This window comes from Antechinus flavipes, chromosome 1 (genome assembly GCF_016432865.1).
Source record: "Antechinus flavipes isolate AdamAnt ecotype Samford, QLD, Australia chromosome 1, AdamAnt_v2, whole genome shotgun sequence".
NCBI classification, from domain to species: domain Eukaryota; kingdom Metazoa; phylum Chordata; class Mammalia; order Dasyuromorphia; family Dasyuridae; genus Antechinus; species Antechinus flavipes.
In genome coordinates, this window is record NC_067398.1 from 40,920,948 (window position 1) to 40,940,295 (window position 19,348).

At 36.7% G+C, this 19,348-nt stretch overlaps 1 protein-coding gene across 2 annotated transcripts in view; it reads left to right on the top strand.

Moving 5' to 3' along the window:
* Positions 1–19,348, top strand: part of LOC127551357 (contactin-4) — a 703,767-nt gene that overhangs the window by 666,297 nt on the left and 18,122 nt on the right. Inside the window, exons 14-17 of one of the 2 annotated variants that reach the window (XM_051981038.1) lie at positions 6,989–7,109; positions 11,299–11,457; positions 14,097–14,246; positions 15,890–15,960. In XM_051981038.1, coding sequence (XP_051836998.1) covers positions 6,989–7,109; positions 11,299–11,457; positions 14,097–14,246; positions 15,890–15,960 — 501 coding nt within the window. The remainder of the gene's footprint in view (positions 1–6,988; positions 7,110–11,298; positions 11,458–14,096; positions 14,247–15,889; positions 15,961–19,348) is intronic. The other variant, XM_051981047.1, reaches the window with a different exon arrangement.

Here is a 19,348-nt window from a genome sequence, read left to right on the forward strand (position 1 = left end):
ATCCATGGGGAAAATGAGACCCAGAGAGATTTAACCAAATTGCTTTCAGTCATGTAAGTTACCTGTCAAAGTCGGGAGTCAAAATATTCCACTAACCACAACATCTCCCCAGTAAATGTCTTACTTTAAATAGAAGATAGTTTGAGAAGCACAAGAACACTTACAGCTGAGGAAATTAGGGAAAGCTACATGGATGATGTGGTATGTGACTGACACTAAGAATTCTAATATCAAAGATAAAGAGGATATATGTATTCCAAGGATGAGAACTGATTTAACTTTATTCTGTATCAATATACCATAGAACCAGATTCAGCAAGGGCAGCTAGGTGATACTATAGTGCACAGAGCACTGAGCCTGAAGTCAGGAAGACTCATCTTTATGAGTTTAAATCTGACCTTAGAGATTTACTAATTGGATGCTTTACCCTGTTTGCCTTAGTTTCCTCATCTGTAAAATGAGCTGGAGAAAGAACTAGCAATCTATTCCAGTATCGTTGCCAAGAAAATCACAAATGAAGTCACAAAGAGTGAGACACAACTAAAAAAATTGACTGAACAACAGATTCAGCAAGTGGCCCATTGGGAGCTTTCTTCTAGTTCTTAGGCTATTAAGTTCATTAATGTCACCAGAAGTCCTCAAAGATAATGCTTATAGAGGCAGCATAAGGTATGAGGAGTCTAGAAAGAACACTGGATTTGGATCCCCCAAACCTGGGTTCAAATTTTGCTCTGCCATTCTGTGTTAACCATGTGATCTCAACTTTGGGCAAATGCTTAACCCCAGTTTTCTTATCTATAAAAATGGAACAACAGTAATGACACAACATAACTCTCAATAAATATGAAATCATTCTGAAGACAACCCCAGTTGTCTCATCTATAAAAATGGAATATCTATAAAGATATCATGTATCTCTCAATAAATATGAAATCATTCTGAAGAAAATGCTTGGTCAATTGTGAGCAATTTATAAATATAAAGTATCAGGTTTTTGTTCTACTGAAGATTCTTCTAAAATAAATGCCAGGGAAAGAGCTAAAATTTTTTTTGAAAAAAAAAATGCAAAGAAAGGGGATTAAAGAGTTTTGAAAGAGCAAGGAAGCGTAAATTGAAGGAAATTAATAAATTTAACAATGTATCATTCTTCATACTTTAATATATTTCAAACAGATGTACTAATAATCAATTTTTTTCCTTATTCAAGACTTCCAGCAAACATTCTCAAAAGTAGATTGTTTATTATGGATGGTGGTCTCCCAAGAAAATAAAGCATGATGAATTTAGGCATCAAGCTAAGCTTTTCTAATAGGGCTAAGCATTCATTCATAGCTCATTTAGGAGTAAATCTATACATGACATTGACATTGCCCCCCATCAATTGTCAGCAAACCAGCCATTTCTGAGCAATAGATATAAATTTCAAGAAATAGTCTGGAAAGTATGATATGGAAGAACATTAGCAACAGAGAAAACAATGTTTTTGAGGCTTCAGGAAATGTATAAATGGCAGCCCACATAACCTTCAAGTCTGTTTTAAACCTTTTATTTCCAAAGTTAATATATCAAAAATAATGCTAGGTATGGCAAATCTGTCACATTTGGTTGGGGTGGGATTTGTCTTTGTCTTTGTCTAATAAAAACAACCTACCTATGATAGTACTTTAAGGTTTACAAGACACTTTGCACCAAAAAAGGGTGAAAGGTAGCACTGATGAGCTCCCACAGTTATAGATCAGGCCAGAATCAGATTCTGCATTTTCATTCTCATTCCAGTTCTATTCCCCAATGTCCCAACCCAAATTAAATACCAGAATAGAAATCCTGAAAATCAATGAAGAAATTAACAAAATTGAAAGCAAAATACCATTGAATAAACAAATAAAACCAGGAGTTGGTTTTTGAAGAATAAAAAAGTGGGAATAATTTAACAATCAACTCTTTGAGGAAACAATTTGTGGAACTTTTAAGTTTAATCTGTGTTACTTACATTTTCTCCACCACTTTCTTAAGTCTAGATATTGAAGAAAACAAGAAATGAAGACCTGATTTATAGCATTTTTTACTTCAGAAGTATAAATGCTCTCACTGAAAATAAATGACCATCAGGAATGGTTCAAGCTATCTCCATTAGCTAATTTGTTAAAAAGAAAGAAAAAATGAAAAAGGAGAAATAAACAAATGAAGAAAAAATAAAGGATATAATTAGGAACACTTTGTCCAATTCTATTCCAGTAATAACTTCTTAATTCAATTCTCTCCTCCTCCAGTCACTTTTGCACTTCATCATGCACTTCTGTTCCAAGGAAAGCTTTCTAAAGCACAGTATTGATTGACACTCTTCAGTTCACACCTTTCAATGATCTCTGTCTTTCCCATTGCCAACAGAATATAAAATTCAAACTCGTTAACCAGGCAGTCAAGGATTTCTATAACATGACTCAGACCTACTTTTCTAGCCTCTCACACTGCTCTCCTCATACCTGGGGCTCCAAACAACTGGATTATTTTACCATTCCTCTATCACATCACAAACATTTTCTCCTCATGCATTTGCTCACATCACTCCCTTCTCCTGGAATGACCTGTGTTCATTCCTGCCTATTGAAATGTATCCATTCTTTAAGTCCCAACTCAAGTAATACATCCTTTCACATATTCCCTTAGCTACAAGTAATGTCTCCTTCTTTTAAATCTCTTTGATCATATCTCCTGATATAGCATTCTACTTTGCATTATGATTAATTGTATTTACCTTTTTATTCCTTACTAAATTAGGAGCTCCTTGAAGGCAGGGTTTTTATTTTATTTATTTTAGTAACCTCTCAAAATACTATCATGGCATGCCTAATAAATATTTGTCAAATGAACAAAGAAATGAATGAATGATGATTTCACTGATAGTCAAACTTGAAAAGTTTTAGAGAAAACAATTCATTCCTGCTTCTTACTATTATAATCTACCTCAGTCTCAAAGGTTTATTTTTTTAAGTTTTGATTATAAAAATAGAAAAATTTTAATCACTAGATTATAATTTAAATCACAAAATGGAGCATTTTTATTAAAAGATACTCCTCTGATAGATAGTAATTATCTTTAATTAATTAAAATAGTGAATAAAATGGGTAATTTGTCCAGTATAGAGCATTTACCTTTAAAACTGGTATGGAATTCTGCTTTTGCAAAACATAGCCAACCAATCCAATGTAATCCAATTAGCATTTACTAAGGACCTACAACATACAAGGCACTGTGCTTGGTACTAAGAATATAAAAACAAAATGGAAAAATAGTTCCTACTCTTGGGCAACTTAGGTTGGATGGAAGGACAAAGGATTTAAAAGGAGCAAACTGGGTATATTTGCACATTGATTTAGAGTTAAAACTGAAAAGAAAAGTTAAATCAGAGGAAAAAAGTGATTACTGAGTAAGGCAGAGATGGAAAGAGTAGAGGTCTCTCTGAGAGCTAAGAGTTAGGAGGAATGAATTCCAGAGAGAGATGGAAAGACAAGAATTGCAGCTTTGGATCAGAGAGGAATAGAACTATTCTCTGAACTCCTCTAAGTATAGCCAACCTTCTTCCCAAATACATTTTTGCAATTTCATCTTTTCTTTTTAAAAATGTTATGCTTGATAGCGTAAAAGTATAATTAGCCAGGTGTCTGACTGAGATGCATTTAAAATGTAAGCATTGTGTTATATATTTTGATGAACTAGAGGTTCAAAGTGTTAGAAGACTTGTGTTTTAGTCTCTAAAGTGTTACCAGATGTGCATAAGATGATGCATGTAGATAAAATGAAACTCAAAAGAGAAGAATCATAGCAGCAGAGAGAGGGTCCATAAATAGTTATGAGGAACAAGAAGTATACTCTTCCTTTCTCCTGACCTAGGGTAGCCAGTACACTGGCAAAATCAGGCTAAGATATAATGTCTTCTGGAGAGAGCCATTTCTAGGAGGGTAAGTAAATGGAAAAAGTGTGAGAATAAGAAATCTAAAATGAAGGAGGATTTGTTATTAATAAAGGTTTCAGAAGGCACCATGGAAGGGAGAAGGACAAAGGACAGCAAGAACTCAGGAGAAGTGAGGCTGAGAAAGCTGAAAGGAGAGGGAATAAGCATTTATATAGTACCTGCTGTGTGCCAGGCACACATTATTATCTTATTTGATAAGAGAGTGGGTAGTGGTAGCAGAGGAAGGGCATTTTTCAGAATCACAGGGATAACAAGAGAAGAAAACGGTATTTTTCTAGCCATAGGATGGAAAATTGACCAGATCTTGCATAATCAAGGATCCTGTAATGGCAAATGGTAGTTACCTCCAACGCAAGAAAATAGAATAGCTAATGTGATAGTAATAAAGCACTGGGCTTGGAATAAAGGAAAAACTAAATTCAAAGTTTACCTAGACATTTGCTAGCCATGTGATCCCTTCAGCAAATAACATCATTTCTCTGGCCTCCATTTCCTCATCTGTAAAGTAGATAAAATAATCATATCTACCTCATAGAGTTGTTGGACCAAATGAAATTTTTATATGTGCACATAGGTGTGTATATGCAGAGAGATATTGATATTGATGTACAAACACTAATATGCTAAGTAAATGTTAGCTGTTTTTATTATTCATCATAATGTAAGCTCTTTGGGGGCAGAGACTTCTTTTGCTTTTTTGCATTTTCATTATATTCTCAGTACTGTTTAATATCTGGAATAGTAAGATTTGATCATGCTTATGGATTGATCAAAGACTAGGTTCAATGTTCGGAGGCTTACTCCTGCATGGAGTCTTAGTGACCATAGCTCTGATATCCTACATAAACTTAAGCAGGATGTAAAGACCCTACGTCAAAGGCTTGTCCTGAGTGAGTTCATGGAAGTGAGGCCCCTAATACCTGAGGTTTTGGTACTGGATAGGATCATGGAGATAAGAAACTTGGTGTCTGACATTCTAGTCCTGAATAGGTTCAGGACATCTCACCAGAGTTTTCCAGGAGGATCAGATCCTGCCTTTCCCCCATTTCTTCTGGGATAGACATAAGATGATATTCTAGTCCAGAACAACAATAGCAACTCTGCCTAATTCCAGATGACAATATTGGAGGACCATTCCCTGAATAGGACTAGGACTAAAGCATTCATTCCTAGTCTAGGAAGATAACTCTAGAAGGTCCAACTCCCTGATGATGACGTTCACTATAGATGGTCATCAATTTCTCTCTTTTCCTTCCAGTGTTTACTGCCTGAGTAGCCTCATGGAGCCCTACTAGTTCTTTAACAAGCACAATTAATCTACTGAAAATATTGGAGTTAACCTTTTCCTTAAGATTTTTTCCTAGGCAGGACCTGATTTAATTGGAGTTAAGTTTTATTAGCTCTGTATAGTTTGCATTTCACTGGAGGATTGTTTGTATTTGATGGGTTGGAATAGGGAACTGCTTGTGAGAACACTCCATTTCCAATGTAGACCTGCAAGTTATATAGTCTTAAAGAGTTTTGTAAGGACATCAAGAAGTTGTAACTTGCTAAAAGTCATAGAGCCTTATCTGTCAGAAGAAGGATTTAAACTATTCCTGATTCCACAGACAAATGGAGGCATTATGCCATGCCATCTCCCTACTTTAAGGCTATTAAAAATATCCTCCCAAAGTTTCCCACTTGACTTAAAGTCAACTCTCAGAACCTGTACTTGTAGCCCCAATATATGGGAAAGAGAAGAAATCTCTGATTAGGAAGGCCCCTTAAAGAAATCTGTTTAGGTCTTCCCCCCAAGTACAAGTGGAAAATTTGCTTCCATGGGAAAACTCAGCCCTATACTCCATGGGTTAGGAACTGCATCATTTAACTTGCCCAGTTGTACATAATTTACTGTAGATTTAATCACCTCCTTGGCTGCCACAGAGGAAGGTTTCATCTCTTTTAATTGCTCCTGGTAGAGGCAAATGTGATAAAGCAAATTGAAAGAAAGGAAGCAAAAGAATCCTGTCCATTCCCAATACGGATGGGAGAGAGGGAGAACCTGGTCCTCCTGGAAAACTTTGATGAGATTGCAAGCCCCAACATCTCTTCTGGCTTCTGCCTTCTTTTATTCATGGAAACTCAGTCACAGGGGAGAGAGACAGAAAAAAGAATTCGGAGAGGCTGCCTTTAACTCTTGGATTGATGAGGAGAAAGTATGACTTCAGTATCTGTATTAAAGCAAAGTATTTCATGTCCATCGCAGATGTTTTCAATTATTCAATTATTTGGGATAAAACAAACTTCAAGGTTTAATTCCTCACTTAAAATAGCACAATCCTAAGCCTCCCAAGGAAGCTTCACTTTCAACTTATTAAGAGCCTATCACTGCTGAATAGTATAGAAATACTTCTGAGATGCTTAGACATATATGTGGCGATGTAATTAGACCTATTCATCTGCTAATCAAACATGCATTTGGTATTCGGAAAACAAATTAGCACCATTCCACATTAAGGGATGTAAGATTCTCTCGGAGAAAAGGGGCTCTCATAACCTTTTAATACAAAAATGTGAGCAATCAAAACACCAGCTACAGGACAGAAATCTATGCAATGAAATGCTGATGTCTCCAAATTTGGGTTCATTTCCCTTTTCCAAATAAACGTGAATAGCCTGGAAGACATAAGAATACCAATGAAGGCTATAAATTGTGTGGACGGATGGAGAAATAGACAGGATTTAGACAGAGCTTCCCTTGATAGAAGTTTAGGTGAGTCACTTGTAAATGGCAAACTATTTAAGTGACCCAAATCAGATTCCTTGGGTCCTTTCGAAGTTGTATTTTGGAAATGTTAGTGCTCTTATCTCCCAGGCAGGCTCACATATTTTTAATAGGCCATAGCTTGCATTACTAATGTTTTCATCAGCCAGTGTAAAATAAATCCATTAGTCACAGTGTCCTTCATGTGATAATGATATTTAGAGCTCATTAAAAAGTAATTGTAGCCACTTTTCTCTACTTTATCAGCAGGATTCAGCTGGTGATTTGATGATCCGAAGTATCCAGCTGAAGCATGCTGGGAAATATGTCTGCATGGTACAAACAAGTGTGGACAAGATATCAGCAACTGCAGACCTGATTGTAAGAGGTATTTAGATTTTTAATGTCCTAAAAATATTTTTTTTACAATATCAATTTTTGTGTGGATTTTCATAGCTATCATTAAAATCCCAATGGTTTATAATTACTGTGAATGGTAAACTAGGAAGCCCCATGCAACAGGGATTTAAAACGGTGTGTAACAATATGCAAAAAAATATTTGGGAGTTTGGAGGGAGGTGACATTTCTGTTCCTGATATGGTATTGTCGGAAATTGCCTTGAGCCATTCATTAAATTCCCCCCAATGAAAACAGTTCCTGTGAGTACACTGAATCAAACTGTCGGAGTTAATAGTACCTTCCTAGGCAGCTTTGGATTAACAAAAGCAAATGGAGTGATGCTGGGATATCAAGCAGTGTGCTTGGATACCTCATTTGGGCTCAAACAAATTGGAGCTTTAGGCCACTAGCCCAGCAGTAACTTGGATTAAAAGCATCTAGTTTGGGGCAAGTTAAATGAATCGGTTCATTCTGCTTAGCACTTTTTCCATAGCTAGCAAGAGTTTCTCCAGTTTTCTTTAAATGGCTTTGGAACAGAATATGATCTAGTCTATCTGGATTGGATCAGAGAACCAGAGATTTAAAAAAATAAAAAACACAAGGGATTCTAAATCCCACTAGGTACATTTTCTGGATTCACTTAGTTTGGCAACAGTAGCTCAGAGAGAAGGTAGAAATTCAACCAACCAAGAAGGAATTGAACCAAAATGAACTGCAAGTGCTAAACCTGAATTAATCATGTAAACTGATTTTTTTTCTTTTAGTGAAACAAATTTAAGATAAAATTACAATGAAACCATCTCATACCAGAAACAGATTATCAAAACAGCTCCTTCTTTAATCTAGTTACCTCCAAGAATTATAACTACATCTTAAAGACCAAGTGAAGGGTCCACGATGTACATGGTAAGGAAAGAGGGAAGAGAAGTGATCAGAGATGGAGATGCACTAATAAAGGAAAGGGGATACTATATTTATACACTGAGGCATGTGACCACGTAGAATTTTGAGAAAGGTCACATTCTCCCCAAACTAATAGGTTCAATTAGGCTTAAGTTCTGGGGGATATAAAGAAAAAAATTACATAGCTCCTGCCTTCAAAGGGTTTACATTCATAAAGCCTTTCTAAAAGCAGCAAATATCATTTTGATACCACACAATGCAGGGGCAAGAATGACCAGAGAGATCTGATTTGGAGACAGCCACTAATTTGTCCTTGATCTGAATGTAGAAAATGATTACTATTCATTTGTTTTTAAGCAAACCACCATAGTTAGTCTGTACTCCCCTCAGAGATAAAAGAATCCTGACACCAAAAATTAATCCTCTCTTTAATTAGGATAATGTTCAGATCAGCAGCTAAAACACCAATAAATTAGACTATTAAATCTTTAAATTAGTAATACTTGATGTTCTTATATAATATCATCTACCTCATTTCACAGAAAATAACATTAAATACCAAGAGGAATTTGCAAGCACCAGTCTAAAAGAAAATTTAATCAGTGAATAAGCCCAATAAATTACCATGCATTTATTTTTTAAACCACCCATAATCTCATATTTTATCTTCCTTAGATTAGTTCTGTCTCTATAATTCTTCTGCTGAAGTGGGTCTATATCAGGATTTCTTCCCCTAGAGTCTGTGAACTTTTAAAAAATATTATGGATAATCATATTTATTATTTTCTTTGTAAACCTATTTATCTTATTTTATTCATTTAAAAGCATTTTTACAAGAAGAAATTCATGAGCTTCCCCAGACTGCCAAAGGAATCATAACTACGCTGTAAGAAAGCCCCCTTATACCCTTCAGGCCCACTCCAGTGAAATCTCTAACTGTGCTAATGACACATGGCAGCCATAATGGTCAGGGGAACTTTGGAAAGAAACAATCTTTGCTAGAGACAATCCTTGTGTAAGAGGGCACCTTCCCTCTAATTTGGTCCCTCAGAGAGACCAAATTATTGTTTATTTTGAAGAGTAAACAGGTGCCCCAAAATTTCAAAAGAGGGTTGTTATGAGAACACAACTGAAGAAACTTCCTTAAAACAAAGTTGAGAAACCGTTAGCAAGGACACAAACTTCACTTTTTGAAAAACCCAAAGCCATGACAACATGCAAGGAGAAGTGGGGAGGGCTCCTCCTCTAAACAGCCGACTCAGACCTTCTGACTTGATAGCTTTCCATCTTTCCATACGCTTCTGTAGTGTCTATTGATTTACTGCTTTCAGGGACTGGGAGTAGAGAAATTTTCTATTTGTGATTCTCAGCTTTTTAAAGGCCACTGCAGCTGAATCTGTAAAGAAAAGAAGGGGAGCAGAATAGCGAAAAGCTCAGTCGACAACTAGTTTATCTCTGTAATAAGGGTCTTGGGAAGCTGAGGTGACCACAGCCCCCTCTCAGTGATGTGAGAAAGACATTCTCAAATGTCACAGTGGAAAATTAATCAGCCTGAGGTTAGACACTCCAAGTGAGCAGAAAGAGGGGGAAAGTAACTTGTGATTCACCTGTACTTTTGTCAAATGGCTTTCTGGTTCGTTTCATTTTATTTTTAAGGGAGTTAAATCCAGAATACCAGATAAAGAATGTGAGGGTCCATCCTAGGGCAAAGTCTGGCTCCTGGAAATCTCCATTAAACTCTTTGTGACCTTGTTAAGCATCGGTTTTTACCTGCCCAAATGACCCAGCCCACTGGCATTTCCACAGAGTGAGGATTAGGAAGGACCTAGCAAGGCCTTTATCCTCATTCAGCAATTATGCAGTTGAGAACATAGGAGCCTCTCACAATCCCTTTGCCTCCTGAGGCAGACACCTGTGGCTGATTAGAAATAATTTTCGCTGCCTGTAAGAGATTCTTAAGTTTCAAATTAGTTCGGATTCTGGCCTGGGATGTATTCTATGATGGCCCACTCACAGGGACAGGGCTTCTAGTTTCATTATTTCTGACTCGTTGTTTGAATCTGATTTTCTTTTTTTTAATGGAGTAAGAATATAGGCAGAAATAATGAACTAGATGCTGATAAGTTTAGAAATACAGGTTGACCTGCAGGCGCTGTGTAAATGAGGGTCTTGTTAGCAGAGCCTTTGGAGACAGAAGATGTCTGAGTTATTGAATACTGAGTAGACAGATAGTCACATACATACAAACATAACCCTCCCTCATTGTAGTAGCTTTTATTTCTATAATAGTAATACAGTGGGAGGGCAAAGAACATTTTATGGCTATTGGGGTTCTGTTTTGTTTCCAGTTCAACCAGTGTTTCTCAAGCACTCCTTGCCATGGGAAGAAAGGCAGTATAGTATCAGGAATGGAATAAAGCCAGGAAGACTTCATTTCAAATCCTATCTCTGATATACATTGGCTCTATGATTCTGGGAAAGTCATTCAATACCACCTCTCTCATTAGACAACTCTGTAAGCTGCAGAGAAGGGGCCAGTCCACAATGGTAGAGGGAGATTCCTTACCTGGGAGCTCCTTATACCCAAGAAATCACGGGTCCAATTCCTGGTCCAATGTGCAAGAAATAGACACAGTGTAGCCTAGTGAATAAGCAATCATCAGAGCCAAGAAGACCCTAGTTCAAGTCCTGCTTTTGATAAATGCTATCTGTGTCATCCTGGGCCAGTCTCTTAGTTCATATTGCTTTATATTATTATTATTTATATATTTATTCATAGTGTTTATTTGAACACTGTTTTTTTCTGATGTCCAGTTACTTGAATATTGATACATTCAGTTTCCAAGTATGTTAATGGAAGAGTTTACTCTTCACTGCAGGCACATGTTTAAGACTAAGCATTGAAGAGTCAGTGGCTAATTGATTCAAAACAGGGGAGTTTCATTGTGAAAGTTCATATCACTCTGATGTCAATCCAAAGAGAAAAAGGATAAGATATAATATAAAGCATTGGAGATGCAAAAATAAAATTAAATAATGCTCTATCAACTAACATACCCCTGGGAAGAGAGAACTTCTAAATATAAAAAATACAAAATATTCACAGATTAATTTTGGGTTGGGGAAGTTGTTAACTGGATGAATAGATTCAGGGATCACATGACTAAGACAATTGTTTTTCCCTTCTAATTGAGATTGCCTTTTCATGTATCATACTCCTATGGTTAGAACCTCAGTCTAGAGATTTTCAGCATCTTTTAATTTGTCTCTCCAGGCCCCCCAGGTCCCCCAGAGGCCGTGACTATCGATGAAATCACAGATACAACAGCCCAGTTGTCCTGGAGGCCAGGAGCAGATAACCACAGTCCGGTCACTATGTATGTCATTCAGGCCAGAACTCCATTTTCCGTGGGCTGGCAAGCAGTCAATACAGGTAACTTGGTTCAGCAGCACTGGGAAGTGATCTGTATGTGGGAATCAGATGATACAGCAAATCAGCCCTTAAACAAAGTGACCTCCTGAGTCCAGCCTAGTGGTCAGGGCTACAGACAAGAAGCCTTTCATTTACTCTCTACTTCTGCATTAGCTAGAACAAGACCCACTTATGTCTTTTTCTAAGTTCTATGTCTTATAAAATGATACTGAATAAGGTCATATGTTGGATTTAATGATCTTTAATGTTCCGTCTAACCCTAACATTCCAGGAACCTACACCCCCATATATCTATATCTATATATACACATATAAACATATATACATATACATGTATACATATATGCATATACATGTGCATATATCCCTGCACACAAACATGTATACATATGTTCATTCTGTACCTATATTGCATGTGTATGTTGTTGCATGTATATGTAGGTAGGTATATATGTGTATATATAAACACATACACATATATATATACACAGTGCATATTTAATATATTTATATTGTGCTTAATATATATTTAAAACCAAAACATATATAATCTAAGAATTATACATGTTTTGGTTTAAAATTATGATTATGACAAAATTTCTATGTATTTCACTATACATGTATATATATGTATATATGTATAGCTATAGATCCACTTTATAAATGGAGAAATTTTAACACAGAACCACAGTTTAAAATCAAAACAAACAAAATCCTGATTTTATTGACACATTCACTGAATTAAATGGTTTCTTTGTATACAGAAAATCAATATAACAAGTCAAACAAATGAACAGTTGAATCGCGGGGATCAGAGAGTTAAGAGTAAGTGGAACCCTAGTGTCCATCTAGACTAATTCTCTCATTTGATAGATGAGAAAATCCAGGCAGGCCCAGAGAGCTAGAGTGACTTGTAAAGTAGCACCGGACTCTGAGCCTGGGTCATCTGTACTCTTTCTACTGTATGAAGAATTAGGGAAGAGAATAGTTTTAATGGCTTCTATCCAATAGGTACAGGCTGAATCCATGAGTTGGACTAAGTCTTTTGATGACTTCCAAGCCCAGATTCATTGGCTTTCCTGAGTTCATATTGCTTATGTTTTCTACATGGTGTTTATTTAAACACTGTTTTTCTCAGATGTCCAATTACTCGAATATTAATTCATTCAGTTTCTAAGTGTATTAATGGAAGAGTTAACTTCACTACAGACAATGTGCTATAGTGTAGTAAAACCAAGAGAATCGGTGTATGAGTGCTGTTCTGACATTAGTGATTCTCTCAGCCTCAGTTTCCTCTTCTGCAAAATGGAAATAATGTATGTTGATACCTACCCACTACTTCACAGTGATATTTTTTTTTGTTATACAAGCACTACAAATCTTAAAATGTTATGCAAATATGAGTTGTTTTTATAATTATTATGAGAAAATCCTAGAACGGGGAGTTAGGAGAATTAACTTCTAGTCCTGGTCCTATCATCCACAAATGATGTGAGATCTTCAGCAAAACACCTCAGTTGTCTATCCATCAGTCCCCACCTTCCTGAAATGGGAAGGATAAGTTTTGATCTACTTCCCTCAAAGGATTTCTACAAGTTTCCTCTAAGATAATATATGAGTAACTATAGTCATGGTGGAAAATTTTACCCAATGATGCAGATTTCAGCCAGTCTGTGACTTATTAGACAAGTTCTAGAACCCAGAGAAGTTATGGAATCCACAATATAATAAAATACAATAAACCCTTATTAAGTAGTTAGTAAGTGCCAGTCTTCTAATCAAAGGGAATGAGGTAACTGAAGATATTAATGAGGCATGAGTATCAAAGGAAGGTTTTAAACTCCAGTCTTCTTGACCCCAAACCCATCACTTTGTTCCACTAGACCACAAGACATATTCATGTATATGAAAACATTTTTAAAAATACAAATCATTTTAAAAGTGAAGTAGTATTATTAATTCACCTCCACTGACCATTTTGATGATGCATACCACCAAATTTTAAAGTCAGAACATTTACATAATAACAGACAACCCTTAAATACAGTATATATTATCCTCATTTTACAGATGAGGAAACTGAGGCTGAAAGAAATTAAATTACTTGCCCAAGTTCACATAGTTAATAACTATCACAACCAAAACTCGTCTTCAGGTTGTCCTCATGCTGTTCCACCATAATCTGTTTGGCTGTCCTGAGTCAGGTAGCCAAACACATTTAGAAACTGGATAAATAAACATTCTAGTGTTGAGATTTGGTGGGTGTTATTTCATGCAGTGCTTGTCAAACGTTTCTGATCTCATACATGAAGGCATTTTCTCCCAGTTCTAACCCATGCCCTCCTAACTGATGGGACTCTTGCTGATGTTTGCCAATAAGTTCACCAAAAGGTCTACCCTGTTTTCTGAATAGATGATAATAGAACCAGTCATCTCTCAAGATTTCTCCGATTCTCACCTCCCACCCCATAATCAGTCCCTCCTTTTTGCCTCGTGTCTCCTTAATGACATCCTTTATGCCGGTTCTCCTGCATAATTTCTTATTTCCCATGTCACGCTTACACCCTGTCCCACCATGTTCCTCTCCACTACCAAAGAAATTAATGGGAAAAAAAATCCCCATTTGTGCTTGCTTTCAGTCCCAGAGCTCATCGATGGGAGGACATTCACTGCTACTGTAGTGGGCCTGAACCCTTGGGTTGAATATGAATTCCGTGTTGTTGCAGCCAACACCATTGGAATTGGGGAGCCAAGCCGACCTTCAGAGAAACGAAGAACAGAGGAAGCCCGTGAGTAACACCCAGAATTGCTAATCCAGCGTTTCAAGTGTTCTTAGTCTGTTTTCTGGGAGAAAGGTGTTTAATTTTCTATTTATTTTGGCTCTAATGAGGCACTGTGTTAGCTCACCTTCCCCTTGAGAGATTATAATGGACAGAAAGCAAGCTAGTCAGGAAGCAGCTTAGCGGAGCAAATGAGGTCTCAGAGCAAGTGTTCTATTCCCATGTTTCACTAGACATCACCCCATGGCTATGTTTGCAGATGCATTGTTATTGGCCTTCCTCCCAGAAGCGCTGACTCGTTTCTTCACCTGTATTGTAGCCTCAAACATCCTTCTAACAGGGTGAAAACAAAATCTAATCCAAATAAGGTCATCTCCTCATAAGCACTAATGCCACGGAATAACAATTCTACAGATATTTTTTCACTGACATTTTCTTAGTGCATAAGCTACTCCCAGGGAAGAAGGCATCAAAACATCCTGTCAATTCAGTCAGCAGTGCAGCCCGGTTTTCTATATGCTCACATCTGACTTTCAGCTTAAGGCAGCCCTGGTTCATGGGGCCATTCCCTAGGAGGTCAAGGAGTGAGCAGAAAAGAAATGAATCGGGACTCCATGTGTGACTTCTTGTTGAGCTATATGTCTCCACATGGGTCCCAACAGGCCATTGAAGAGCTCAAGACCATGGGCTATTTTATATATGTGCTCATAGAATCTTGCCATGGTCTGTTTCATTAGTCTTGTGCAGGTGGAAATGTACAGCTCTCCCCACCAAATCGGGGACCAAATTTATTTTATTCCTGACTCAACCATTCATGTAACATAATCATCTTCTTGTCATGTGCGCTTTTATTTTTTACAGTATTGACTTTGAATTTTTATTTATCAGTATTATTGATTCCTCCCAATAATCCTGAGGAAGAGGAAACCAGTATCATCTCCCCTCTTTTACAGAGAAAACGGGGGTCCAAAGAGATTAAACCCAGTGAGTCAGTGGTCAACCCCTGTCCATCACATCCTTCAAGACCTGGCTCAAAACTCACCTTCTTCAGGAAGTCTTCCCTGATTAATCCCACCCCAACTCTGATCATTCCTGTACTATGGAACCCTGCTGCATTTACCCATTCAATCTGTACTGTAGCATTCTGACCTCATTGGTGTTGTCTTGCGATGGATCTCATGTAACGGGTATTTATATATGTCCCATCACCCCATCTAGAGTGTAAGCTCCTCGAGGGCAGGGCCTCTATTTTTCCATTTCTTTTGTAAACCTCCACAGTGCTGAGTAGTACTTAATAAATGCTTAACTACTTAATGAGAACCTGAATCTCAGTCCTTTCCTCATCACATGGAACCACTCAGGCTCTTGAAACAACACTGAATTTTCAACCAGACATATCACACAAACATCTGTACCTTGTCAAATTGGAAACAGGTAATTAATGGCAATTTCCTTGGCACATTTCATTTTCTAATGGTGGCCCCAAACCATGCTTTAATGACTCAAGTCTCTGGTCTCTGCAGTGGAAGTTCAAGGAGGTACCATACATGCATCTGTTAACTGTTTGAAGTGAGTCACTTAAACTGGCTGACCTTCATGGAACTCGGTTATCTTTTCCCTGTGCCCTAACTTATTTTTTGTCTTCTGCACAGTCCCTGAAGTCACCCCAGCTAACGTCAGTGGAGGTGGAGGCAGCAAATCTGAGCTGGTCATAACCTGGGAGGTAAATGAATCACAGGGCAAAGAAAACATAAATTAATTGGAGCGGTTGTGTTATTTTTCTCATTGCAAAGCATTGCCGTCAAGTTCTCAACCCCTCTGTGCCAGCCAGCTAAAAGGGCACTTGAGGTTCTTAGCTTCCCTGACATATCACTAATGGTCAGTGCAAAAAAGACTGCACCTGACCAAGCAAGTGTAGAAGCAAGTCTTTTAAAACCATACATCATGAAAAAAAACAACCACAAAAGTAAGGGGGGAGAAATGCAAGGGAAAAATATTAACGGAAACTGGTGCTGAGAAAACCATTTTTTTCCTTTTCTTCTTGAATTGCTGTGTGATAGATTGAATTAAAATGAAGGTGAGCAATAGATCTGGCATACTGGCATGATTTCCTAGCCATTTGCTATTGGAAAATTTAATGCTGCCCCAGCCATCAGTTATGAGGGAATGTTTTAAGAAACCTGGAGGAAGGTTAGTCACCAATTTATTAAAAATTGATTTTTAAGGGGGCTTTCTAAAGGGTTTTCAATGCCATTGAAGGATTCCAGACATCAGCCCCAGAAATTAAAATCCTCCATTTATCCAATGGGACAGCACCATTAGTAGCCACAGAAATCATTCACCCTCTAGCTACATATTTCAACTACTGAGTTGAAAATCAGCCCTAAAAACTGGGAAACCAGCCACTCTTGGTTTACATTAAATCAGGGAATTCTTTAGTTGCAGCAGCCTTGCTTTTACACCCAAGATTCTTGGGCAAAAACAAGGATGTGACAGGATTTGCCCTATCCATCAAAGCACCAGAAACTCACCAAAGAATTTTCACACATTGAGTTCCCCAATCTGTGAGTATTATAGGTCAGGATTCTCCTTATCCAAGTATTTTTTGAGTCTGTTGGATATATTTAATGTATGCTGAGGAGAGATATGTGCTATATGGTCAAATCATGACCAGCCCCAAAGATATCAAGAACTTGAAAAGGATCTTAAGAAAATATGTATTTATATCCAATGTTGTCTAGTGGAATGAGCCATGGAAAAGAAATCAGAAGTCCTACTATTTTTTCCTTCTGGTTAGTCACTACAAACCTGAGTACTTTTTAGGACACAGGATCAAAGATTTAGTTAGAAAGGATGTCTGAGGTCTCTTGTCCAAACCCTTCTCTTTTTTCCCCTTTCCTTTCCTTTTTCATGATAATGAAAGTAAAATCTCAGTTTCTTCATATGTTAAATGACTTGATGGTTTCTAAGGTCTCTTCTATTGTCAATTCTCTTTTCTTTTTCCTGCTCACTGTGCTAACAGAAGTAGTTTTGGTTTAAGTGATGGAGGTGGCAAGTCACATAATACCCTGAACCTCAGTTTCCTCATTTGGAAAGTGAAGATTAACTCATACATCATCTGGTTTTAGAACTTGTACTTCACTATTATTATGGTCTAAATTTAAACTTACTTCTTTCATGGATGTTTTATGTATTTGTGGGAAGGAGGGAATCAGGTTTTTAAGAGAATATTTTGGATTAAATGTCACTGCAATATTATCTATGAGTAGCGGTAGCAGCTGCCTTCTGGGAATCCAATCTGCCAATGCAAAGATGGTGAATGATGTTATTTCTTCTTCTCCTCCTCTTCCTTTTTCTTCCTCCTCCTCCTCCTCCTCCTCGTCCTCCTCTTTCTTCTTTCTTCTCCTCCTTTTTCTTCCTCCTCCTCCTCTTCCTTTTTTCCTCCTCCTCTTTCTTCTTTTTCTTCTTCCTTCTTCTTGTCCTCCTCCTTTTCTTTCTCTTTGTTGTTGTTTTTCTTCTTCTTCCTGCTCTTCCTCTTCCTCCTTTTCCTCTTTTTCCTTCTCTTTTCCTCACCACACATGGTCCTTGTCTCCACTTGCAGCACCAAACTCTTATATGTGGGTTCTCTGGGCATAAGAACATAATTTTTGGTTACCCATATTTTGTAAGATAGTTGAAGGACTGGAGGCTAGATTTTTTTAAAGTTTTTTTTTTTTTATTCTGGGACAATTTGTTTTTGTCCTATACAGTTTTCATTTATGATTTTTAAAAATATCTCTTTGGGAGGGAAGGCTTTTTAAAATTCCATTGTGATTCCAATGGAGCTACTGGACTAGCCTTTAAACCCAAGTCACTCTGGTTTTCAATGTATGGTCAATAATGACCTCCAATCCAAGCATCTATTACTTATTGTTTAAGATTTTGAGACTTAAAATGAATGTACATAGCAATTATTTTCTGTTCTGGCCAAAAACTCTGAAGGTTTGTCTCTCCTGCTCCCCCTCCTCCCAGATTGATATATTTGTGATATAAACTAAAACATTTTTTTCTTTAAATTTTTACCTGGCCCTTAGACGTTGAATAAGTCTTGCCTCAAATTACTGATACCTGGGGGGAAAAAAACTTAATTTAGATAGGCTAAAGTCACTCACTGTATCCTGCTTTTATTTTTCTAATGGATTCCAATGACCCTGGAAGAGAGAACGAGACTGATGAATTTATGCAGCTCTGCTCTTACTTAAATCCAAATCAGTAGCAAGTCAAGATATTGCCCTCATGATGTCATTGGTCAAATGACAAAATATAGATAATCTACCTAGATACTAGATCCTATGATTGTAGATCAGAGCTTGAAAGCTGGAAAACACCCTAGAAGTGATCTACACTCACTCTGTTTTTTAATAGAGTAATAAACTGAGACCCAGGGAGGTTAAATGTCTTGTTCAGAATCATACAGCTAGTAAGGTTGGATTTGAACCCAGGACTTCTGATCTAACTTAATCATTCTTCCTACTGTATTACAATGTCTCTAACAGAGTTGTAAGGAAACTGCTTTCTAAATCTTAAATTGATACATGTATGTTAGGTATTAATAATAGTAATAATATAACAAGATATATTATTACTATTCATAATATATTAACAATATTTAGTTAATAGTAATATAGTATTAATATTATTACTACTAATAGTAACATAACCATAACAATATACTTAATTAGTAATAATAATATACTAGAAGTTATTATTACTCTTAATAATATACTATAGTATATAGTAATATAGTATATCATTAAAATACATTATGTTTTAGATATAATATAATCATATTTATATTCCATAGTATATTATTATATTATTGTATAATATCATAATAATATTGTACAGTATATTCTATGCCAGAGTTTCTTAGACTTTTCCACTTACGACCTCTTTTTTGCCCAAGAAATTTTTACATGATCCTGGGTACATAGGTATATAAAATAAGTATACAAAGCAAACATTTACTAAAAATAAATCATAATTTTGCAATCCCACATTGTCATGATACTATATGGGCTTTCAACTTACAGTTTAAGAAACTTTATTCTATGCTATATGTTATATTATCT